This window comes from Monodelphis domestica, chromosome 8, assembly GCF_027887165.1.
Source record: "Monodelphis domestica isolate mMonDom1 chromosome 8, mMonDom1.pri, whole genome shotgun sequence".
Classification (NCBI taxonomy): domain Eukaryota; kingdom Metazoa; phylum Chordata; class Mammalia; order Didelphimorphia; family Didelphidae; genus Monodelphis; species Monodelphis domestica.
Window position 1 is genome coordinate 11122741 of NC_077234.1, and position 21499 is coordinate 11144239.

Sequence of the window (21499 nt, forward strand, 5' to 3'; positions counted from 1 at the left end):
CCTCCAGATGAATTTTATTTAATTTAATTTTTTCTATCTATATAAAATAATTATTTGGTAGTTTTATTGGTGTGGTACTGAATGAATAAATTTAAGTAGTATTGTCATTTTTATTATATTACCTCAACTTACCCATGAACAATCAGTGCCTTTTAGATATTTCTTTATTTGTTTGAGAGGTTTTTGGTAATTGTACTCATATATTTCCTAGGTTTGTTTTGGCAGGTAGAATTCCAAGTATTTTATACTGACTGCAGTTATTTGCGATGGAATTTCTCATTTATCTCTTTCTCCTGATTTTTGTTGGTAATATGTAGAAATGCTAATGATTTTTTATGGGTTTATTTTATATTCTGCAACTTTGCTAAAGTTAATTGTTTTAGTTATTTTTTTGTTGTTGATTCTCTAGGGTTTTCTGGTAATTTTGTTTCCTTATTGCCTATTCTTATACTTTCAATTTCTTTTTTTTATTTTATTGCTATAGTTAGCCTCTAGAATTAATATTGAATAATATTAATGATAATGGACATCTTTGCCAATCCTATTTGGGAGACTTCCAGTTTATTCTCATTACAGTTAATCTCTGCTTTTGGTTTTTGACAGAAACTACTTATTCATTCTAAGAAAAGTTCCATTTATTCCTGGCCCATAGATTTTCATTGAGATTTAAAGCAGATGAGTCCTTTGAAGTATCCTAATTTTCTTCTCTCAGATAATTTTTTTTCTGACTTTAAAATTAAGAAACAAAACAAAACAGACATGTATTTTTTCTTTATTATCCTTTTCTCAGTTGAACAAACAACAACAAAAAAAAGAAATAAAAGTAAAAACCCCTCATAACAAATATGTGTAGCCAAATGAAGCAAGTTGTCTCACTGGCCATGTTGAAAAATCTTTATCTCTTGCTGTTATTTTCAGTCCAACATCTTTCTTCAAGGGGTAACATGCTTCATTTTTCATCTGTCTTTGGTGTTTTATCATTGCATTGATCAGTGTTCTAAAGTTGTTCAAAATTGTTTTTCTTTATAATGCTGTTGTCATTATACACATTGTTCTGGGTACTTATTTCACTCTGTGCCATTTCATTTAGGTCTTCCCAATTTTCTTTGAAATTGCCCATTTTGTAATTTCTTATGACACCATAATATTTCTTGAATAACTTTCATGATATTTTCTGATACATGACACAATTTCTGTAATTCTAAAATAATTCACTTTCTCAGTATATTAGTGTGTTTATCAGAGTTCATTTTTCTAAATTGGGAACAAGACTTTTAGGTCTACTGGAGAGAAAAAAATTCCCAAAGTACTTTTGAGTGAATGGTTTATAATCTGATACAGATGCCCAGATAGTATAGGTTTAAGAGGGCTTCGTCTACAATGGTTTTAGTATAATCTTGGATGACAAAAACCATCAGTTGTACTTTTCTCTGAACTTGTTTCATTGGGTGCTTGTATGAGCTCCCCATACCAGAGGCCTCTGTGATATCTCTGAATAATTATTGAGGCTCTCTCTATTGTTTTTATTTTAATTAAAAAAAAAACCCTTAGCTTCTGCCTTAGAATCAATCTTGGTTCCAAAGCAGAAGAGCTGTAAGGGTTAGGCAATGGGGGTTAAGTTACTTGGCTAGGGTAACACAGCTAGGAAGTGTCTGAGGTCAGATTTGAACCCAGGACCTCTGTCTCTAGGTCTGGCTCTCAATCTACTGAGCCACTCAGCTGCCTGTGAGGCTCTCCTTAAGAGAGCTACAATTTTCACCTGACTCCGTGGAGTAATCACCATTCTTAAAGACTATAGACTGTGGAACTAAAACCACAATAAATGAAGGCATGAAATATGTGACCTTAAGCTTAGCATCTGGATGACAAAGAGCTAGTTAAAGGTGGGGAAAGTGACTCAGTAGAGTAGTTTCATCTGGTCAAGCTGAGGCCTTCTGAGTTAGCCACTTGAGTGTTATTAGCACCAAAGAAAATCCTATCAAAACTATTGCTTGTCCCAAGTAATTCCTATTCTACTCTCCATCTGGGTCAAATCTAGCATTTGCCCATCACAAACTTCCAGTGGGAGGGGTGCGGTAGAGCGACCGCCGGCTGCTGCATGACCTGATGCAGGGAGGGCTTGGAGGTGGAACTGCAGGACTCCAGAACTTGGCTTAAAACTAAAGAGAGAAATGTATTCCTTTGGAAGTCATGTGGAGAGGCCGGGAGACGGTGTGCAGGTGGCGCCCCACGCCCCAAGGAGATGGGGCTTCACACCAGGGCCTACTGTAGGGGTTCCAAAGTAAAGGGTTGGACTAAATATATAAGCGTGGTTGCTAGAAATTATTACTCAAGTCAGAATGACTTTATAGAAATGTATTTATAAAATAGAGAGTGAAAGTAAGGAAATGAGAGAGAGTAGGTGTTTACTGTGGCCTGGTCCAAACCAGGCAAGGCTTCAGAGGCTGCAGCAAAAGGGGCCCACAGGTGGATTAAACAAAGGTTCTAGTCATGAGGCCTCTCCAAGACAAGGGGCCTCTCCAGAGGCTAGTACCTCCAGAAAAGCCAGGAAAGGGAGTCAGCCCCTTTCACCCATCCACATGGTAGTTCTAAGGGAAAACTGAAGAGTAGTCCAAGGTCCTCAAGCTGGAGCTCCTTCAAGGTCAAGTTCCAAGGCGAAAGAGCTGGATACAGGAAGTTCTTGGGCCTTTTAAAAACCCTTCCTTCTGAAAGTAATGAATGCTGGAGGGGATGTGGCAAAATAGGGACATTAATTCATTGCTGGTGGAGCTGTGAACTGATCCAACCATTCTGGAGGGCAATTTGGAACTATGCCCAAAGGGTGCTAAAAGAATATCTACCCTTTGACCCAGCCATAGCACTGCTGGGTCTGTACCCCAAAGAGATAATGGACACAAAGACTTGTACAAAAATATTCATAGCTGCGCTCTTTGTGGTGGCCCAAAACTGGAAAATGAGGGGATGCCCATCAATTGGGGAATGGCTGAACAAACTGTGGTATATGTTGGTGATGGAATACTATTGTGCTAAAAGGAATAATAAAGTGGAGGAATTCCTTGTGAACTGGGACAACCTCCAGGAAGTGATGCAGAGCGAGAGGAGCAGAACCAGGAGAACATTGTACACAGAGACAAACACACTGTGGTATCATCGAACGTAATGGACTTCTCCATTAGGGGCGGTGTAATGTCCCTGAACAACTTACAGGGATCCAGGAGAAAAAAACACCATTCATAAGCAAAGGATAAACTATGGGAGTGGAAACACCGAGAAAAAGCAACTGCCTGAATACAGAGGTTGAGGGGACATGACAGAGGAGAGACTCTAAATGAACACTCTAATGCAAATACTATCAACAAAGCAATGGGTTCAAATCAAGAAAACATCTAATGCCCAGTGGACTTACGCGTCGGCTATGGGGGGTGGGGGGGGGAGGAAAAGAAAATGATCTATGTCTTTAACGAATAATGCTTGGAAATGATCAAATAAAATATATTTTAAAAAAAATAATAATAGCAGCTGATATTTATATAGAAGATTGATTTTGCCAATATCACTTTCCTTCTCTCCTGAGAAGGATGCATGTGCTGCAAGGAAGGCATGAACCCAGAGAACCTTAATGGTAGTAGCATTTAAAATTCAACAATTAATAAAGACTAATTCAGTGGCAAAAAAAAAAATAAATAAAAATAAAATAAAAACCCTTCCTTCCGTCACTTCCTGTGCCTTCCTTCCACTTTATGTGGACCAATCGAAGCTATAGCTTTGCTTAGGACTGCTCAGGGGGCACAAATTTCTGATTCATTACCCGCTATAGCACATGTGGGTCACAGATCTCCCCATACTTAAGGATAAGTGGGGTGCATATGCTTTTGGTGATTAATCTAAAAATGGGCAGGGGAGAGTTAATCCCATCTTCACACTAAGTGGCTAGAGATAGGATGATGACTGTCCAGTGTATATCTGAGATTTTATATCTTGTGCTTATCAGGAGCAAGCTGGGAGGTACCTATCTGTGTGCATCAAGAATGCAAGGAGAAGCCACACAGGATCTTCCTCTTAATCCAAGTCACCTTTCTTTAACACTGTAGGAATGCAAGGAAAATGGATCTTTTATGTATGCTCTGACCCAGCACACAGTCTGGGGAAGCTTGTATCCCCATATTGAGGGAATCTCCCCATGGGGCTGGGGGTGGGGGGTGGGGAGGAGGTAGTCCTTCCAAAGTTATGACAAGAATTGTGGAGATTTGTGATTCTTCATGCCCCTTTTTGTATGTGCAGTGTTTAACATACAACTGTGGATAGCCAGGCATTTGATAAGAGGGTTTTTGAGGGTAAAAACATTATAGATTTGCATGAATTTTTCTTTTTCTTTTCTTTTTCTAGTTGATTTCTTAGGGGTGAAAAGTAGATCATCTACTCCAGGCTTTAAAATGTCCTTGAAGATTTTCCTGGAAGATGGCTGTATATATGCACCAACGGGATTTTTCTTATTGGGAAATATAGACATTCCATTTGAAGAAAACTGCTTCAACCTGAACAGACTTTATCCCAGGGTTTTCCAGCACCTGGGCAGGAAGAATGGCTTTACTAGACTTTGTAAGAGTAGAGTGTCACTTTCAGGTAATGATCTCTTTGAATTTCTTGGGAAATTTTACCCTTGATAATTAGAAACATTCACTTGTCCTTTAATTTTCTTCCTATATGTTTTTATTTATTTTGAAAAAGCAGTGTGTTTGAGAAAGACAAATTATGGAAGACCGGTACAGCTTCATATGCATTCCTTTTTAAAATAATCTTTGTATATTGAAATATTGGTACTTGTTAAATTTGGAAAAAAGAAAACATTCATATAACCCTTTTTTACTACTAGTTTTGTGTCCGTGAGGCAGATTCATTAATGGCCTGGGTCTATAGCAATTAGCTATAAAAGGGCTAGTGCTTGTGCCTCCATTTAAGGAATGAAAACTCCCTACAAGTGGGCTGTGGGATGAGATCCTAGCCCTGAGCTAGGCCCACTCACTGGTGGGTGACTCTCAGAGGTATCCTCTTGCTTAAAACAAAAGAATACCAGGTAGCTTAAGGACAGAGACAGCTAGATAAATTAAATCTATAAAATGTAGTCTTTGAAAAAATCAAAGCACACACACACACAATTAGTGAGAAGTACTCTGACTCTTAGGGTGAGGGGCCATAGTAACAAGCACAATCCCATCCCTTTCCAATTTGTTCTTTTGATGGTTGCCTCTCCTGCTCTTAAATATGGGAATTGTAGCTGCCACTGGGGATGAGGCCACATTTCCCTCTTTCTTTGCCTGCTTCTAAAGCTCCTCAAAAAACCTGCCTGAAGGTAGATTTTTCAAGGTCTTTGTAAGATGGATTATACTGAAAAAAATGTCTGCCATTTTTTTTTTCGTTACCACAAAGGGATCTTGTTCATATGTGAGAACATTTTGTGTTAATTCATTTACATCTTGGGGAGTAAAAGGTATATGGTGCCCTAGGGTCACCACATCCCCATTGTGTCCTATTTCAGACACTTCCCTTAAGGGAAAAAGGTCTCTAGTTGAATTGGGTAAGGGTGAGTCAATTTGGATAGAAACAGTTTTGTTAGAAGGATGAGATTTCCTTGGGACTGGAATTGGTTTTGGGGTGGGAGAAAGAACAGGGGAAGCTGGGATTTCAGGAGAAGGATCTTGGGAAGTAAGGTCAGCAAAGAGTTGCAGAGCATGTGAGAGGTAGTTCTGCACCTGAACTATAGGAGATAGGTCTTCCATCTCTATTTCAGGGGAAAGATTTTCCTCATTTAGAGGTTCAGGAACAGATTTGTAAAAATATGTCATGTTTTGGGTGGGGTCAGTATTTGCCATTTGACCATGTAAGAAGTATTTAAAATTATCCAATTGGTTTTGCTTGTCTGCCTGCATTTCAGCTTTAAATTTTCATGTGGTAGCATTTCTTGTCACAATATTTAGGAATAGAAAAATAAAATTACTTAAGAACATAAGGAATGGGAAGCATTCTGGAATCTTTAAGGTTCATAATTGTTCAAAATCCATAAAACTTTCATATAATGTAGCATTCATTTTTATTTATTTATCTAGTATATATGTATATTTTATTTGTTAAATTACTTATAATTCTGGTTTTAGTCAGTAGATGGTGCTAATGGCTAGGGGTTAAAGTCAGGGTGTGAAAAATTAAAAGGATGTGGTCCCTTTTAAAAGCCTTTTAATTTAATTTACTTTTCTGGGTGAAAGGGCAGACAGAAAACAAAGCCTTTTGCCTGAGGCTGAGTTTTTTTTTTTTTAAGAGGCTAAGTTTGGGAGGGGTCACAAGCCCTTCTCTCTTTCTCCTCAGGCTAAAACAGCCAGAACCATGTGTTTCTAGGAAGCAGCTTCTGAGCAGCTTTTTTTTTTTTAATGGCCAGGGGCAAAAAAAGTTTTTATAAATTATTTTTTTCCTTATTTGGGCTGTAAAAGCCTCTTAGGGAAAAAAGGACCAGTTTTTTTTGTTGTTGTTGTTACTTTTAACACTACTTTTTCTCACTGATCTCTCCAGGTTTTACTTCTCACTTAAGTTAACCTAGAGACAGTGGGGTTTGGAAAAAAGAAAGTATATTTTCTTCTGGGGCAGATTGAGGACTATTTCCACCCTCTTAAGAGGAGTGAAAGCTTTTCCTCCAGGTTTTTGCCCTCACAGCTAATTAAGGAACAAACCAGCCAGTACTGCAGCAACCCCCTCCTCCCCCCCCCCCCCCTTCTTGAAAACTGAGGGTTGGCTAATTTGGCTGTTTGTTCCTTAAGGCAAGGGGGTTTGGAAATAGCTTCCCCAGCTGAGGCCTCAGGGCCCTGTCACTTAAGGTTAAAAATGGCTGTATTATATTCAATTTAAGGAGAAAAGAAGAAAAAAAAGTTTTATACTCACCTGATTTAGCAGCTATTTTTAAATTACAGGCTTACTTGAGGAAGTAGTGGTAGTCCCTCCATGACCGAGAATGACAATTTTGCCACTACCACCACTTGAGGAGGCAGTAAAGAGAGAAAGAGGAAAGACATTTTCAGGGAAGTTGAGGGTAGTCATCACAACCTTTGTGGATTAGCCAGACTGTTAGGGGTAAAATTTATGGTTGGATTGAATATATTTTTACTTGGTCGCCAGGGATTTAAATTCTAAATCCCAATGAAATACTCAAGTCAGAATGGAATTTTATAGTGGTTTATTTACAATAGAGTGAAGATATTAAGGAAGAAAGAAAGAGAAGAAAAAGAGAGAGATATCAGGCAGGAGTTCAGAGGCCCCAGCCAAGGGGGGCAGTGGGGGGCAGAGGATTAAATCTAGCTTGACTTCCAACCACGAGGCCTCCTCCAAGATGAGGGGCTCTCCAGAGGCTGGTTCCTCCAGAAAGCCAAGGGAAAAGGAGTCAAGAGATGAGCCTCTCCAGAGGCTTGTGCCTCCAGAAAAGCCAAGGAAAGGGGAGTAAGCCTTACACTCACCACGTGACAATCTAAGGGAAGCAGTCTGAGGTCTCATGCTGGAGCTCTTCCACAGTCAAGTTCTACTGCCCAGTCCCTCTCACAGGAAGTGATGTGAAATATAAAGGCAGTTTACATCACTTCCTGTGTCTCACATATACCCATGGTGGCTTAAACTTGGCTTTGGACATCACAGGGGGTCAGTCAGTTGTGTTCTGATTTGTTACTTGCTAGCATACATGTGTCATAAACCTTCCTCCCCCACACTTAGTCCTTAAGTGGGGGTGTCTACATTCCTGGTTGCTTGAATTCTAAAAACTAAGCGGGGTGGAGTAAAATCTAAAATTCACAGGGAGAGGTCTCTTGAAGAAGGTGGGATCTGAGTTAAGACTTGAAGAATGCTAAGGAAGCCAAGAGATAGTGGTATGAGAATTTATTTTTCATATACTGTATTAAATCTTATATAAGGGCTCTAGAATAGAAAGCCCTAAATTAATTCCTGTATGTTAGGGAGAATTACTGTATATTTTTGTGTCTAAGATCTGGGTTAAAGATACCATCTAGTCTACCTCCTCTTGCATTTTCTTTGTCCTTAGGAATACCAAAGAATGTCTTTCTTATTAGCAGAATTTATTAAATAAATGAAAGGAAGAAAGGTTTTATTCCTGTGTATGTGATAAACCCACCATCTCTCCCTAATGGTGATGAGGAGGGGTAGATGGTTTGACAGACCATCTCTTAATTAGGTATCTACCAATTAGAAATGTCTTGGGATGTTCAAGGGAAGGGCTGAATAATGAATTCCTAAAACTATTTATTAAGCTGCCTGACCTTAGCTTCTGGGTTCCTGGTCATTTGAGAGGGCCATGGATACCTATGTCACTTTATCATTTATTATGCTGGCCTAACCATTAAACTCAATATAATCAATAAATTGAAATTCTTATCCAAAATTCAGTCAAGATCATTTTAATTGTAACAGTGGTGATGAGGGAGAGTATTCCAGTTTTGGGGGGTCAAGACATGGAGGATCAAGCCTGAGAAATAGCAAAAAAGTTGGTGTCACTAGACAGTTGAGCATTCCAATGGAAATGAAGGCCACTAAACTAGACATGAGATCTTTTCAGGCCACATATAGACTCAGAAAACCATATGTTTATAGATTTCTTTTATTACTACATCAATACATTACAATCAGATCAGAACTACATTTGACTGTGGTTTGGCCTGCCTTTGGGAGTGTGGTGGGTGGTCTCAGGTAACTTGAAGGCCATGGGTTTGATGCCTCTCCTAGAAAGTACACAGAAGGGAGTCAAGCATAGGAAGAAGAGAAGGACCAGTATGGAGAGGGATCCTGGAGGCAACAGGGAGTCATTGGCATTTATTGAATGGGGAGGTGACATGGTCATCCCTATCTTTAGGAAGGGTACTTTGGTAGCTGAGTGGAAGATGGACTAGAGGGGGGAGAGCCTTGAATCAGGGAGATCAACCAAAAGGTTTTTACATTGATGAAGGCCTATACCAGACCTGCAGCTGTGTGAGAGGATAGATGTTGTGAAGGTAGAATCAAGTGAACTTTTCAACATTAATCTTGTAGGGTGAGTGAGATGGAGGACTTGAAAATGGTACCTGGATTGGGTGCCTAGGTAGATTATGGTTCCCTGGATAGTAAGGAAATCAGAAAAGAGAATGGTTTCTGGGAAAAGATAATGAGTTCAGTTTCAGATACAAGGAGTTTAAAATGTCTATGAGACATCCAGTTTGAGATATCCAATAGGTAGTGGGAGTTATAGGACTGGAAGTCAAGAAAATGATTAAGACTGGATAAAGACATCCTGGAATCATTTGCCTAGAGATCATAATTGAACTCACAGGAGTTGATGAGGTCATCAAACAAAGTAGTATAAAAGGAGAAGGAAAAGGTGTCCCATTAAAGAGCCTTAAGGGGCACCCTTGGTCAGTGGGAATAGCATATGAAAAATCAGCAAAAGAGACTAAGAAGAAGGTAGATAGGTAGGACAAGAAATAGGAGAGAGCAGCATCACTAAAACCTAGATATGAGAGCATACTAAGATTTATTTCTGAGATTATATCATTTTATGAACTGGAGGAATTCCATGTGAACTGGAATGACCTCCAGGAATTGATGCAGAGTGAAGGGAGCAGAACCAGGAGAACATTGTACCCAGAGACCTTCTGTAGCACAATTGAATGTAACTGACTTTGCTACTAACAGCCATACAATGACCCAGAACAATCTTGAGGAACTTATGAGAAAGAAGAATGTATCCATATCCAGAGAAAGACTTGTGGGAGCAGAAATACAGAAGAAAAACATAGGATTGATCATGTAGTTTGATAAGGACGTGATTAGGGTTTCGATATTAAAAGATCATTTTACTGCAAATATGAATAACATGGAAATAAGTATTGAACAATGATACATGCATAACCCAGTGGAACTGCTTGTTGGCTTTGGGAGGGGTGAGGAAAGAGTGGGGAATGGGGTGGAGGAATCATGAATCATGTGACCATGGAAAAATATTCTTAAAAAAAAAGGAAAAAATAAAAAAAATTTAAAAAAGATTTATCATTTTAAAATTTCTAAGTAATCATTATTTCAAGTTGAGGCTCAATCTGTTTTTCAAGCCTATTTCTTCATACCTTTGTTTCTAACAAACCATGGAATATTTTCCCATACCTACCCCAAAGCAGCTTCTAAATTGGGATGATTGAAATTGAGATTATGAGCTCTGTCTTGTGTAGTTAACAGAAGCTAGTTGAACCAAGTATGTCTGTGGCCAACAGGGTGGTGTCCTTAGATTCCCCAGTTGAAGAGAATTGGCCAATGTCAAGCTTAACTGGGCATAAATAGTTCTTAATCTGGGAATTGGAATCCTAGGATTGGGTATGTGATTTTCCATCATCATGAAAGAATTGGAGAAGGCCTGTATAAAAAATTAGGCCTCCTCATTAGGTCTCCACCAATTGGAGACGTTTAACGGAAGGTTGAACAATGAAATTCCAAAATTGTATTGGATGGCTCAAGATGCTAAATGTCTGGGTCTTTGATCACCAAGAGAGATTACTGACCAATTTATTGTTTATTGCTAGCCTGATCAATAAATTGATTTTCTTACTTGGAACCTGGAACCCTCTTGGAATTTTTAATCCTCATAGTAGAAAAAAGGATGATTAAGAGAAATCAAGGATCAGAATTGAGAAAAGGCCATTAGAGTTGGTCATTGGAAGGTAGTCAAGATGGAGTAGCAGCAAATAATATAGCTTAGTTTCTCTACCAGACCTCCTCCACAAAGATTTAGAAAATGCACAGTAATGAATTCTGATGAGGAAATACAAGAAAAAGACACAGTGAGTTGTTTTCCCAGTCACGGAGGCTTAGGAAGTCAGAGAAATCAGGGGATGCTAGAGACAGGGCTTGACCAGGAGCATGCCATAAGCATAGCAAGCAGAAACATGACCCCAAGGCAGGAAGAGAGCCCACAGGGTGTCTGAACCAGTGCCTCCAGGAGCTCCAGTTTTGGGTCAAACTGAAGAAAGGATCAAGGAAAAAAGAATGTTTGCTAGCAGGCCCAAGCTGTTTATTGATCAGAGTACAATCTCAAAAGAAACAGTAGTTGTATATCTGATCCCAGGCTCAGATCAGGGGAGGCTTTATTCTGTCCTCTAGCCCAGGGTGGAAGTCTGCAGTGGGATAAGCAGGGCAGGAGCCCCAGACCAGATAGGGGTAAGCAGGTCAGTTGTTCTGAACCTGCAGAGCCTCTTGGTGGGCTAAGAGTAGTGGCAAAGTCCAGCATTAGTCTGCTAAATCTCTCAACCCAGAACAAGCTGACAGACCCAAACTTGGGTTGCAGAGCTCATTGCCCCAAATTACATTACTTTGGGAGCATTGAAAGCCTTCAGATTCCCAGCCTGAGCTATGAAAGCAGAAGTATGTAAGACAATAGAAACTCAGACCAGACATTCCCCCCAGAAATGAGCAGAGTCCAGCACAAATACTGAGTTCAAAGTCAAGAATTCAACTGGAAGAATGGGCAAACAGAAAAGGAATCCCACCACAATGAGCTATTATGGAGACAGGGAAACTCAAAAGATGAGAATGACTCAAAAACATTTATAAGCAAAGCAGAGAAAAATGCATCTGGGGGCACAAGTCCAATCAGAATTCCCAGAAGAATTAAAAGAGCAGTTTTATGAGAACTGTACATTTATTTGAGAAGTTTTTAGAGGAAAAGTTTTTTGTATAAAAACAGCTTGTGGTGGGAAATTAGGGCTGATCCACACTGTAACTTCTTGTTGCCTTGGTGGATCCATAACATACTTTTTACCTTTCTTTTCCTGATTTTGCCTCATTGACCAGAGTGAGGCCTAAAATAAGATCTCTTTTAACAGTGCTTTGAATAGGAGGTGGAAAAAGATGATATTTAAGGCCTTGCAAAATTCTAATATTTTGCTTTGAAGATTTAAATTTTTTTACTTAATGGAAACTATCTTGAAACACTAAAAAATTGCCCTATGACCTAGGAACTGAATAACTTTAATTATACAAGGCAGCGCTGCTTTAGCTAGGGTTTTGATTTTCTTGTTTTTAGTAATTCTTTCCTAGTTATTAAAACTACATCTCTTCTTACCAATCCATTGTCAAAAGCTTTGTTAGGCCAGGTCAGTGATGGCAAACCTTTTAGAGTTTGTGCCCAAACTGCACCCTCAAGCCACCTGTGAGAATCCCTCCCCCAATTCCCAAACAAGGGAGGGAGGAAGTGCTTGCATTGTGCTGTTTGGCAGAGGGGCATGTGATGAGAGAAATGTCTTTAGGTACTGTGGAAAGGGGGGATGGAGCAGCCTCCTCTGGCATGGGGAGGCATGCTGCCATGAAGAGGCATGCTGCCATTGGTTTGCCAACATGAGTCTAGGTCAAAGTACTAAATATATTTTACAATAAAATTGTATTTCTTTTAAAAGTTTTTAAAAAATGAACAGCTTTCAAAAATCAGATAGGTCTTTCTTTGTTGTTTATTGTTCAGTTGTATCCAACTCTTTGTGACTGCATTTAAGGTTTTCTTTGCTCAGATACTAGAATAAGTTGCCATGTCCTTCTCCAGCTCATTTTACAGACGAGGAAACAAAGGCAAATAGGGCTAAGTGATTTATCCAGGATCACACAGCTAATAAGAATCTCAGACTGTATTTAAACTCAGGTTTTCCTTACTCCAGGCCTAGTATTCTATCTATTGTGCCACCTAGCTGTCCATGTTCCTTTAGTTATGTCTAATTAATAAGGTTTTATTATACTTACTGTCCTGATACATTTTGTATAACCCTTTAAAGAAATAAAGGCTCCTGTCTTCTCTAACATATTGATATTGTCAAAATTTTAGATAGTACTTAGAACAGCAAGCTGATCAGTAAAGGTCAGAGGAAGAGGAGATAAGTGACTGTTAGTGACTTCTTTTGTCACTCAGGGTCCTGAAGCAGCTCTTTTTGGACTTAATAAAAATAGAGAATTCAAGTGTCTTCTTGTAGCATGAATCAAAGACATCACTGAGAACCTCTCAAAGACACTGGAAAAGATACTTCTTTCCACTTCTAGTGGCTGTCATTGGTAGAGATGATATTGCCAGTAGGGACCCAGAAAGCCATAAGCAAAAAGGAAAACATCTTAGGCACAAAACCTAAGACTATAAAGACACATGTGAGGTTTGCATTATTGCTGCCCATTTTAGTCAAAGGATACAGAAAAGGTAGTGAGTTTGAGGAGTGAATATCTGGCTGAGAAGATGGTGCCTAAAGATGGGAGTTAGATTTGAAGACCATGGCTTAAAGCCGTGGTAACAAACTTCAATAGAAATAGTATCCTGAATATTAACTTAGAAAACCACAAATTCACTATCAATATTGTATTTTTATTTATTTTGTTCAACATTTCCCAATGACATTTTAATCTGATTCTGGCAGGGTTAGGGGACTTTGGCTGTAGGTTGTAAGTCTGACATATCTGTTTTAAAATGTAGTTATGACAGACTTCTGGCAAAGGGCCTTGGCATCCAGATGATCTCTAAGAAAGACTGATGAATATATCTTTAATTGGGGATTTTTAATTTGTGTGTTTTCTCTGCTTTTTCTCTGTTTTATTGATGTAAACATTCAGAGATACAAATTTTCCCCTAAGTACTGCTTTGGCAATATCCCATAAGTTTTCATATGTTGTCTCTTCATTGCCATTCTCTTTAATGAAATTATTTATTGTATCTATAATTTGTTCTTTGACTCACCCCTTTTTTAGAATTAGATTATTTAGTTTCCAATTAATTTTTAATTTGTCTTTCCATGGATCTTTATATATTATAATTTTTATTGCATTATGATCTGAAAAGGATGCATTTATAATTTTTTTTTTGCATTTAGTTGTGAAGTTTTTATACCCTAGTACCATTTTGTTGAAGGCATGGCACATGTGCTCTGGTGGCATGGACGGGGCTGCTCTATTGCCCCTCTCCACAGTGCCCGAGGACATTTTTCACATGCCCTACTCCTCTGCCCAGCAGCCCAATGTGAGCACTTCCTCCAGTGTCTGGAGTAGTGTGTGTGTGTGTGTGTGTGTGTGTGTGTGTGTGTGTGTGTGTGTGTGTGTGTGAGTGACTCTAGGCAGCTGAAAGTGTAGTAGTTTGGGCACTTGATTTCTAAAAGGTTTGCCAACACTACACCTAGTACATTGTCATTTTTTGTTTAGAGTACTATGTACTCCTAAAAATAATTATATTCATTCTTATCCCCATTCAGTTTACTCCAGACAGCTATTAAATCTAACTTTTATAACATTTCATTCACTTCCTTTATGTCTTTATTATTTATTTTTTGGTTAGATTTATCTAGTTCTGAGAGGGAAAGGTTGAGGGCCCCCACTAGTATTATTTTATTGTCTATTTTCTTCTAAAATTTATTTAATTTCTCCTTTAAAAATCTGGAGGCCATACCATTTGGTACATATACATTTAGGCCAGGTAAGTTGTTTTTTCAATGAGTGATTTCTTATTTTCTTCTAATTTTTCATCCCTTTTGATTTTGTTTTACTGTTTCTTGATGTCTCATGGAATCATTAGCTTTTAATTGCCCAATTCTAATTTTCAAGAAATGATTTTCTTCTGTCAACTTTTGAACTTCCTTTTCCATTTGGCCAATTCTACTTTTGAAGAAAATCTTTTCTTCATTAGTTTTTTGTATCTTTTTTTTTTCATTTGGCCAATTCTGCTTGTATTTAAGGTATTGTTTTCTCCTTGCATTACTTTCATTTCTTTTCACAATTTTCTTCTGCCCCTGTTATTTAATTTTTTCCCATTATTTAATTTTTAAATTGCCTTTTGAGCTCTCAGTTACCATTTTTCTTTGAAGTTTTGTGTGTGGATGCTTTGCTCTCACTTCTCCCTTTCTGAGTCTGTGCCTTGCTCTTCTTGGATGCCAGAGTAATTTTCTTTGGTTGGATATTTTTGGGGGTGGGGGGCTATTTGCTCATTCTCCCAGCCAGTTTTTTTACTTCTGTTTTTCTTTTGAAGGTGGGTTCTGTTCTCAGGGTAGAGAGGACACCTTCTTAAACTTCAATTTTTTTTTTTCTTGCTGCTACCCTCAGCTCTAGTTCTAAGTCTCTGCAAGTTTTAATTCTTCCCATGTGATATGATAGCCTGTGGGTTGGGAACTCTGAAAGCTACCTTGAACTGCTGATTCAGTTTCCTCCAGGAACTGCTGATGATCTGCAGGGTTCAGGGCACTGTGAGCTTCCTTGTGCTGGGACTCTGGGCCTTGCTGTGGACTTGTACAAGTCAAGTGCCCTGCAGACTTCCTTGCACAGGAACTCTGGCCATCATCTCAGACCTGAACAGGGCTCTTGGCCTTCCCTTAGGCTTGCATGGGCTAGGCATATCGTGGACTGCCTTGTGCTAGGGCTTGGGCTCTCATTCAGCTTGTGCTAGGGCTTGGAACTTCTAGGGGTAGGTGTGGGGTCTTTGTTTTTCTCAGAGTTGGCTTGGGCCCAGGTTCAGAACCCAGATCAGTAGCTGGGAGGTGGGTGACCTGCTGTGTAGGCTTGTAACAGTACTCCTTAGCATGCTTTGCTGCCGGCTAGTTTCCCCTCTCACCCCAGAGAACAGATCCTCTTTGCCTAACTTCCAAGTTGTTTTCTAAAGGAGAGTTGTTTCACTCCATCCCCTTGTTGGTTCTGTCACTCCAGTATTCGTTTCAAAGAGTTATTTTAAGGTTGTTTGGAGAGGATCCAGCTTTCTGGGCTCCTGATCAGGTTTTCTAACTCGTGAGATGTTAGACTGAAAAGGAGAAAGGATGGAAAAAACTGCTTTGGAACCTCCATCCAGCTAAGAAAATAGAGAATAACTATAACAAAGAAGATAGGCATTCCTAGGAAGCAACATGGAAACAAAGCCCCCGGCTACAAATATGTAGACACCAATTCCCAAAATGCAGGCTGCTGACACAGACATTAAGGCTTGGTGCGAGGAAGTCTCTTGGACACAGCCACCACTGAGACTGTAGGAGACTTGTGACTGGAACGTGGCTCTGGGCACCCATGTCTTGTTTGTGAGAAATGAGGGAAGGTCAGAGTTGTCTGGGAAGAAGGTGTACTTACAAGAACATCTCAGGACAAGGGTTCTAGGGGAAGGTCACTTTGTATCCTTGCAAATTGGACATGTGAGGAAAGATTGATGGAGGGAGAACAAGAAGTCTTTTTAAAGAAATGTTTGTTGAGGATCACCCAAAGCAAGTGCTCCCCATGTGGAGCCACACAGGACTGTCAGGAGATGTGGTCTGAGCAGTTTACCCAGAGGGAGCAATGCAAGCTTGGTAGTAGGACCAGGAGGGATTTTGAGCTGGCTGATGGCTGGACCCATGAGTCCTCCTTAGTGGTTTGACATCCAGCTGGAAGGCCTCCAGGGCAATGCCCAGGGATCTATGCTTGGGGTTGCCTTATGGAATATTTTTCTTAGGGTCTAGGATAAAGGTGGAGTTATTAGATGACATAGACCAGAGAGAATTAACCTAGGGAATGACCCTCTAACTTTGATCATGTCCATTAAAGTTTTAGAGTTTGGCTTTTTCAGGTTCATCTCCCCCACTTATTCCTTTGACCCTTTGCCTTAACTTAGCATATGGAAGCTCCTTGAGGGCAAGGACTATTTAATTAAAACTCCTTACTCTGTTTTAGAATTGGTATTAAGTGTCAGTTCTAAGGCAGAAGAGTCTTAAGGGTCAGGCAATGGGGGATTAAGTGACTTGCTCAGGGTCACACAGCTAGGAAGTATATGAGGCCAGATTTTAATCCAGGACTGGATGTTCCATCCACTGAACCACCTAAGACGCACAGTTGTTTAATTGGATTAGCAAAGTTCCTTCACACTGTAGGCATGTAAAACTTTCTTGTTTATTTCGTTGATTACAGGTGAGTTTTGTGTTTATTTGGAGGCCTGGAGAATGAAATGGAGGCAGGGAATGTTTTCTTGGTTTTCTTTTGTATCCCCAGTCATAAGCACAGAAGGATTAGAGAGCATGACCCTGGAAGTGGCGGCAATGGTCAGCAAGCACTCAGGACTCAGTGTCCACTTCCCCAAGTTATTCAACTCCTAACTGTGTCAAGGAAGTTCATTCCCTCCTCCTCCTGAGTAGCCTGACCTGTCCGTCAACATTTCTCACATAACACAGTTACACCAGATTTGTGTCCATTACGGGCTGTACATCACTAAAAGGGAGGGGGAAGGTCTTTTCTGGGCTTTTGAATGAACTTGGGGAGAGAGCAGGCAGGTAAGGAGGGAGAGGAAGAACTTAATGAAGGCTAGGCTAGGTGGTTTGAGATAGGAGTAAGGCAGGGAGATTTAACTTTAGTCTTTACCCTTTCTATTAATAAACTTTATATAATAACTGGGTAGGAGTATTAATTTAATTCTTACAGATGGCAACCACTAGACTGGGATTTTTATTTACGGACTTTTAATTTTCTTCTGAGAGAAGTTTTGAGAAAGTGCTTAGGTAAGCATAGGTGAATAGAATCAGTTTTTGTTTGCTCCTCTGCTTTCATATGTGAAACGAACCTTGGCCTAGAGAGGGAACAGGCTGCTGTTTTTCCCAGATCAGATCACTTTGGATTGGTGAGGAAAGCTTCCCAGGTGGCATTTCCTACCCCCCTCTTACTTTCCCTTTTTTTTCTTTCAGCTTGAATAGGGAGAAGGAACCTTTTTGCCCATATGGAATTTGGTAGGTTTTAGGACCCAACAGGAGCTCTTGCTTTTTTACTTTCCACAGCATAAAAGGTCCTAGTGTCCTTTTGATCAGCCCAGTGCAGTACAGTGTTGGGGGAACCCCTTGTAGGGATCCTGGGGGTCCTTCCAGGCTGTGAATTAGAGTTAAGGAGCTCCCTGGGGTGGTAGAGACCGGGGAAGAAGCCTTTTGTGGGACCTGGCTTTGTTTTCCTGGCTCATGAAACCACAGGCTTTCAGCCACTGTGAGTGTAGCTGGCTGCTGGGTCTCTGATGCAAAGCCCTACCTGCTCCCAATGAACTAAGCACAATGAGGCCTTCGAGGACTAGGGGAACATTGCACAGGGGTGTCCCCCTAGGAATTGGTGTTAGGATCCCCCCCCACACACAAATTTTGAATCTGGAAGTGAGGGGCTGGAACAGGGAACTCTCATACTTGGTAGTCAGACCAAGAGAGAGGAGTTCCTTGGTTAAAAAACTGGCACTGATTGAGTGGGTCGCTGACAGTTACCAGCTCCCTCCAACTTTTGAAAGAAACATGTGGCTGTTCACTCTGGGGTAGGGAAAGGGATTTAACTCTTTCTTTCCCTTCTCCCTTCCCCCTCTCAAACAGTCCTTAGAATTGGGCTAAGACAGTGGTTCTCAACCTTTCTAATGCCGTGACCCCTCATGTTGCAGTGACCCCAAACCAAAAAATTATTTTGGTGGCTACTTCAAAACTGTAATTTTGCTACAGTTATGATTCGGAATGTAAATACCTGATATGTATTTATGTATTCTCATTGCTACAAATTGAGAGGTTGAGAACCTCTGGGCTAAGAGGAAGTGCTTTTTGGAATTATTTTCTTCTGTCCCTCCCCCACCCTCAAACTTTCCTTGAAAACTGCCTGCCTTCCTTTAGCATATCAAAAGCCACAATTTTTTTCTTTCTCTTTATCTGACACCTTTTAGATAAATGCCTAGCCTCAAGTATGTTCCACTCTACATGCAGTTATAGTGCCACCTACTATCAAGAATTAAAACTGCAGGAAAATAAAAAGAAAATTCCTTTGCTATTCCTACTGATGTACAATAATGATATTAAATGGAATACATTTAAATAAATGGATTATAAATAGAAAATATTAATAATATTGAATTTAAATTAAAACCAAATTTCTAAAATTGAACAAAGCCAACATTAAATCAAATTAATTACATGCAATATTAAGGAATAATTTTAGAACACAATAGTATTAATAATACTATCAATAACAATAATTATTAGTTTTCAATAATCACTAACACCTATTATTAATTACTAATAGTTATAATTGATAATTGATACATGTTTATGATTGTTTATTGTTATTAATTATTAATAAGACTGTTTATAAAATACATATTATTAATAACAATAATAATTACAGTAAATACACATTCATTATTGATACTATTGCTGCGCAGCAATTACTGTTTCCTTACATTAGCTTTTTGTTTTAAACTACTTCTCATTGTCTTCCACAATAACATTGAAGAAATTTGTGTCTCCATTTTTTTTATATTTTAGGAACTTTTCATTGTTTATGTTGACCATTTAGCAATACTCAAACTAGCTTAAATAGATTAAGACAGACAGACTAGAAAACATGGGAAATACTGCAACACATCAAGGGAAATCAGGAAATATTCCTCCTGGTTCACCCCTGAATATACTTTTTTTTTAAACCCTTACCTTCCATCTTGGAATCAATACTGTGTATTGGTTCCAACGCAGAAGAGTGGTAAGGGCTAGGCAATGGGGGTTAAGTGACTTGCCCAGAGTCACATAGCTGGGAAGTGTCTGATGCCAGACTTGAACCTAGGACCTCCTATCTCTGGGCCTGTCTGTCAATCCACTGAGCTATCCAGTTGCCACCCTAAATATACTTTTTAATTCTTGGGATGATCCTAATCTCCTAAGGAGAATTGGATGATAAGGAAGGAAGCTAGAAAATTTTGCAAAGCCTGGATGGACATATCTTTTACATGGCCAAAAATATGGCTCTTTTGACTTTAAGATCTTAAAAGATTTGAAGTTAGCCATCAAAAACAAAGATTCCAAAGATTATAAATACTGGCTCTTTTGGGCATATCATGTTGATAAATTAGCCATTCCCTCCAGTGAGGACACTATTCTTTCTTTGGAACCAAACCATTCTAGCTTAACTCCTTCAGTGAAATCTAGCAAGAAACATATTCTATCATCCCACCTGGCCTGTGAGGAGGTTTCTCCTCATACTGACCCAAACCAGGACTTGAATCCCTTAGCTCCTCTCCCTGTCAGACCTCACTCATCCCCTACTCCTCCCATCTCCTTTCCCCCCAATCTACTTCTCTACCCTCCCTTACTATTCTACCACTCATATCATCCTAACTACCCAGAGCCTGCCAATCTCCCCTATCCCCACCTGTACCATTCTTACTTACCTTATTCTTTTGGCTGTTCTTTTCCATACCCTCCTCCTGACTGATCCCACCCATTGTACTATGGCTCCTCCTTTAGACTTCACCCATCCTACTCCTCTCCATCCCATATCTGGGGGTGGTGGCCTCATTCCTCTCCACCTTGCCCCCAGTCTCTTCCCTGTTTCTCTTTGCCACATCCCCCAGCCCCACCTTGATCATTTTGCCCTGCCTCCCCACCCCCTGACCAACCTTTCCCTCTCTATGCAACCACCCCACCCCATTCCCCTACTAGCCTCACTACAACACACTCAATTGAACTCCAGAACACAGGCCAAGCAGCAGTTACCACAGATGATTCAAATAAAGGCCTTTTCCCTCTAAGAGATGTTCCTACATGTAACAGATGTGGAGATTTAGTAAACATTGGACATGATATACCTTTCACTCCACTGATCATTGAGAGATTCAAAGAAAAACTGCCTTCCTTTGAAGCTGAGTCTCTGTTGTTCATAAATAGGATTGAGAACATTTTTCGTACATATAACCCCACGTGGGTTTATGTGGAAGATTTTCTCTAGGCCTTGCTTATAGAAAGGGAAAGGAATAAGATTCTTTCTCTTGTTAATCAGGCCCAGGGGAAGGGAACAACTCGTTGGCCGACTGAAGATCCCAAATGGGACCCAAATTCAGAGCAAGATTACTTACAACTATGCTAAGCTAGAAATGCATTGCTAAAGGTCATAAGATGTTCAGATAGCCCTGGTACATGAATTAAATTTGAATATCTTAAGCAAGATGACAATGAAAACCCATCCCAGTTTATGGATAGACTTATTGAGCCTGGAAGAAGATATATAGAATTGGATCTTGATAGGGAAAGGGATTTTGGACAAATCAGAATACAATCTGTAAAAAACAATTGTAAGGTAGTTGGGAATTGTTTTATGACTAACTGTCCAAACTGGCCTACTATGGACCTTGAAGAATTGAAATGAGTGGCAGTTCATGATTTTGAGGGACTTAAGGAAAAGGAGAACACTGATTTAGTGGGAGCATTAAGGAAGGAAATAAAGGAATTGACTGCTAAACAGGGTGAGAAGGATAAAGAGAATGCTACTTTAGTGGAGACATTGAGGAAGGAAATAAAAGAATTAACTGAAACAGTTGGAATGGTAAAGCAAGGATAGATCATAGCTCTCTGATTCCACAAAACAACCACTAACATTATTTTTGTGGGAAAGTGGGCCATGTAATTATGAATTGTAAGAAGAGGAATCAGGAAAATAGGAATAGAAGTTTCAGGAATAGTGATGATAATAGGAG

General features: G+C 39.6%; 1 protein-coding gene across 2 annotated transcripts in view; it reads left to right on the forward strand.

The window, feature by feature from the left end:
- PASK (PAS domain containing serine/threonine kinase) overlaps window positions 1–21499 on the forward strand; it is a 96292-nt gene that overhangs the window by 14451 nt on the left and 60342 nt on the right. For both annotated transcript variants that reach the window (XM_007502410.3, XM_056808613.1), the window contains exon 2: window positions 4387–4623. In XM_007502410.3, coding sequence (XP_007502472.2) covers window positions 4434–4623 — 190 coding nt within the window. In that variant the 5' untranslated portion in view covers window positions 4387–4433. The remainder of the gene's footprint in view (window positions 1–4386; window positions 4624–21499) is intronic.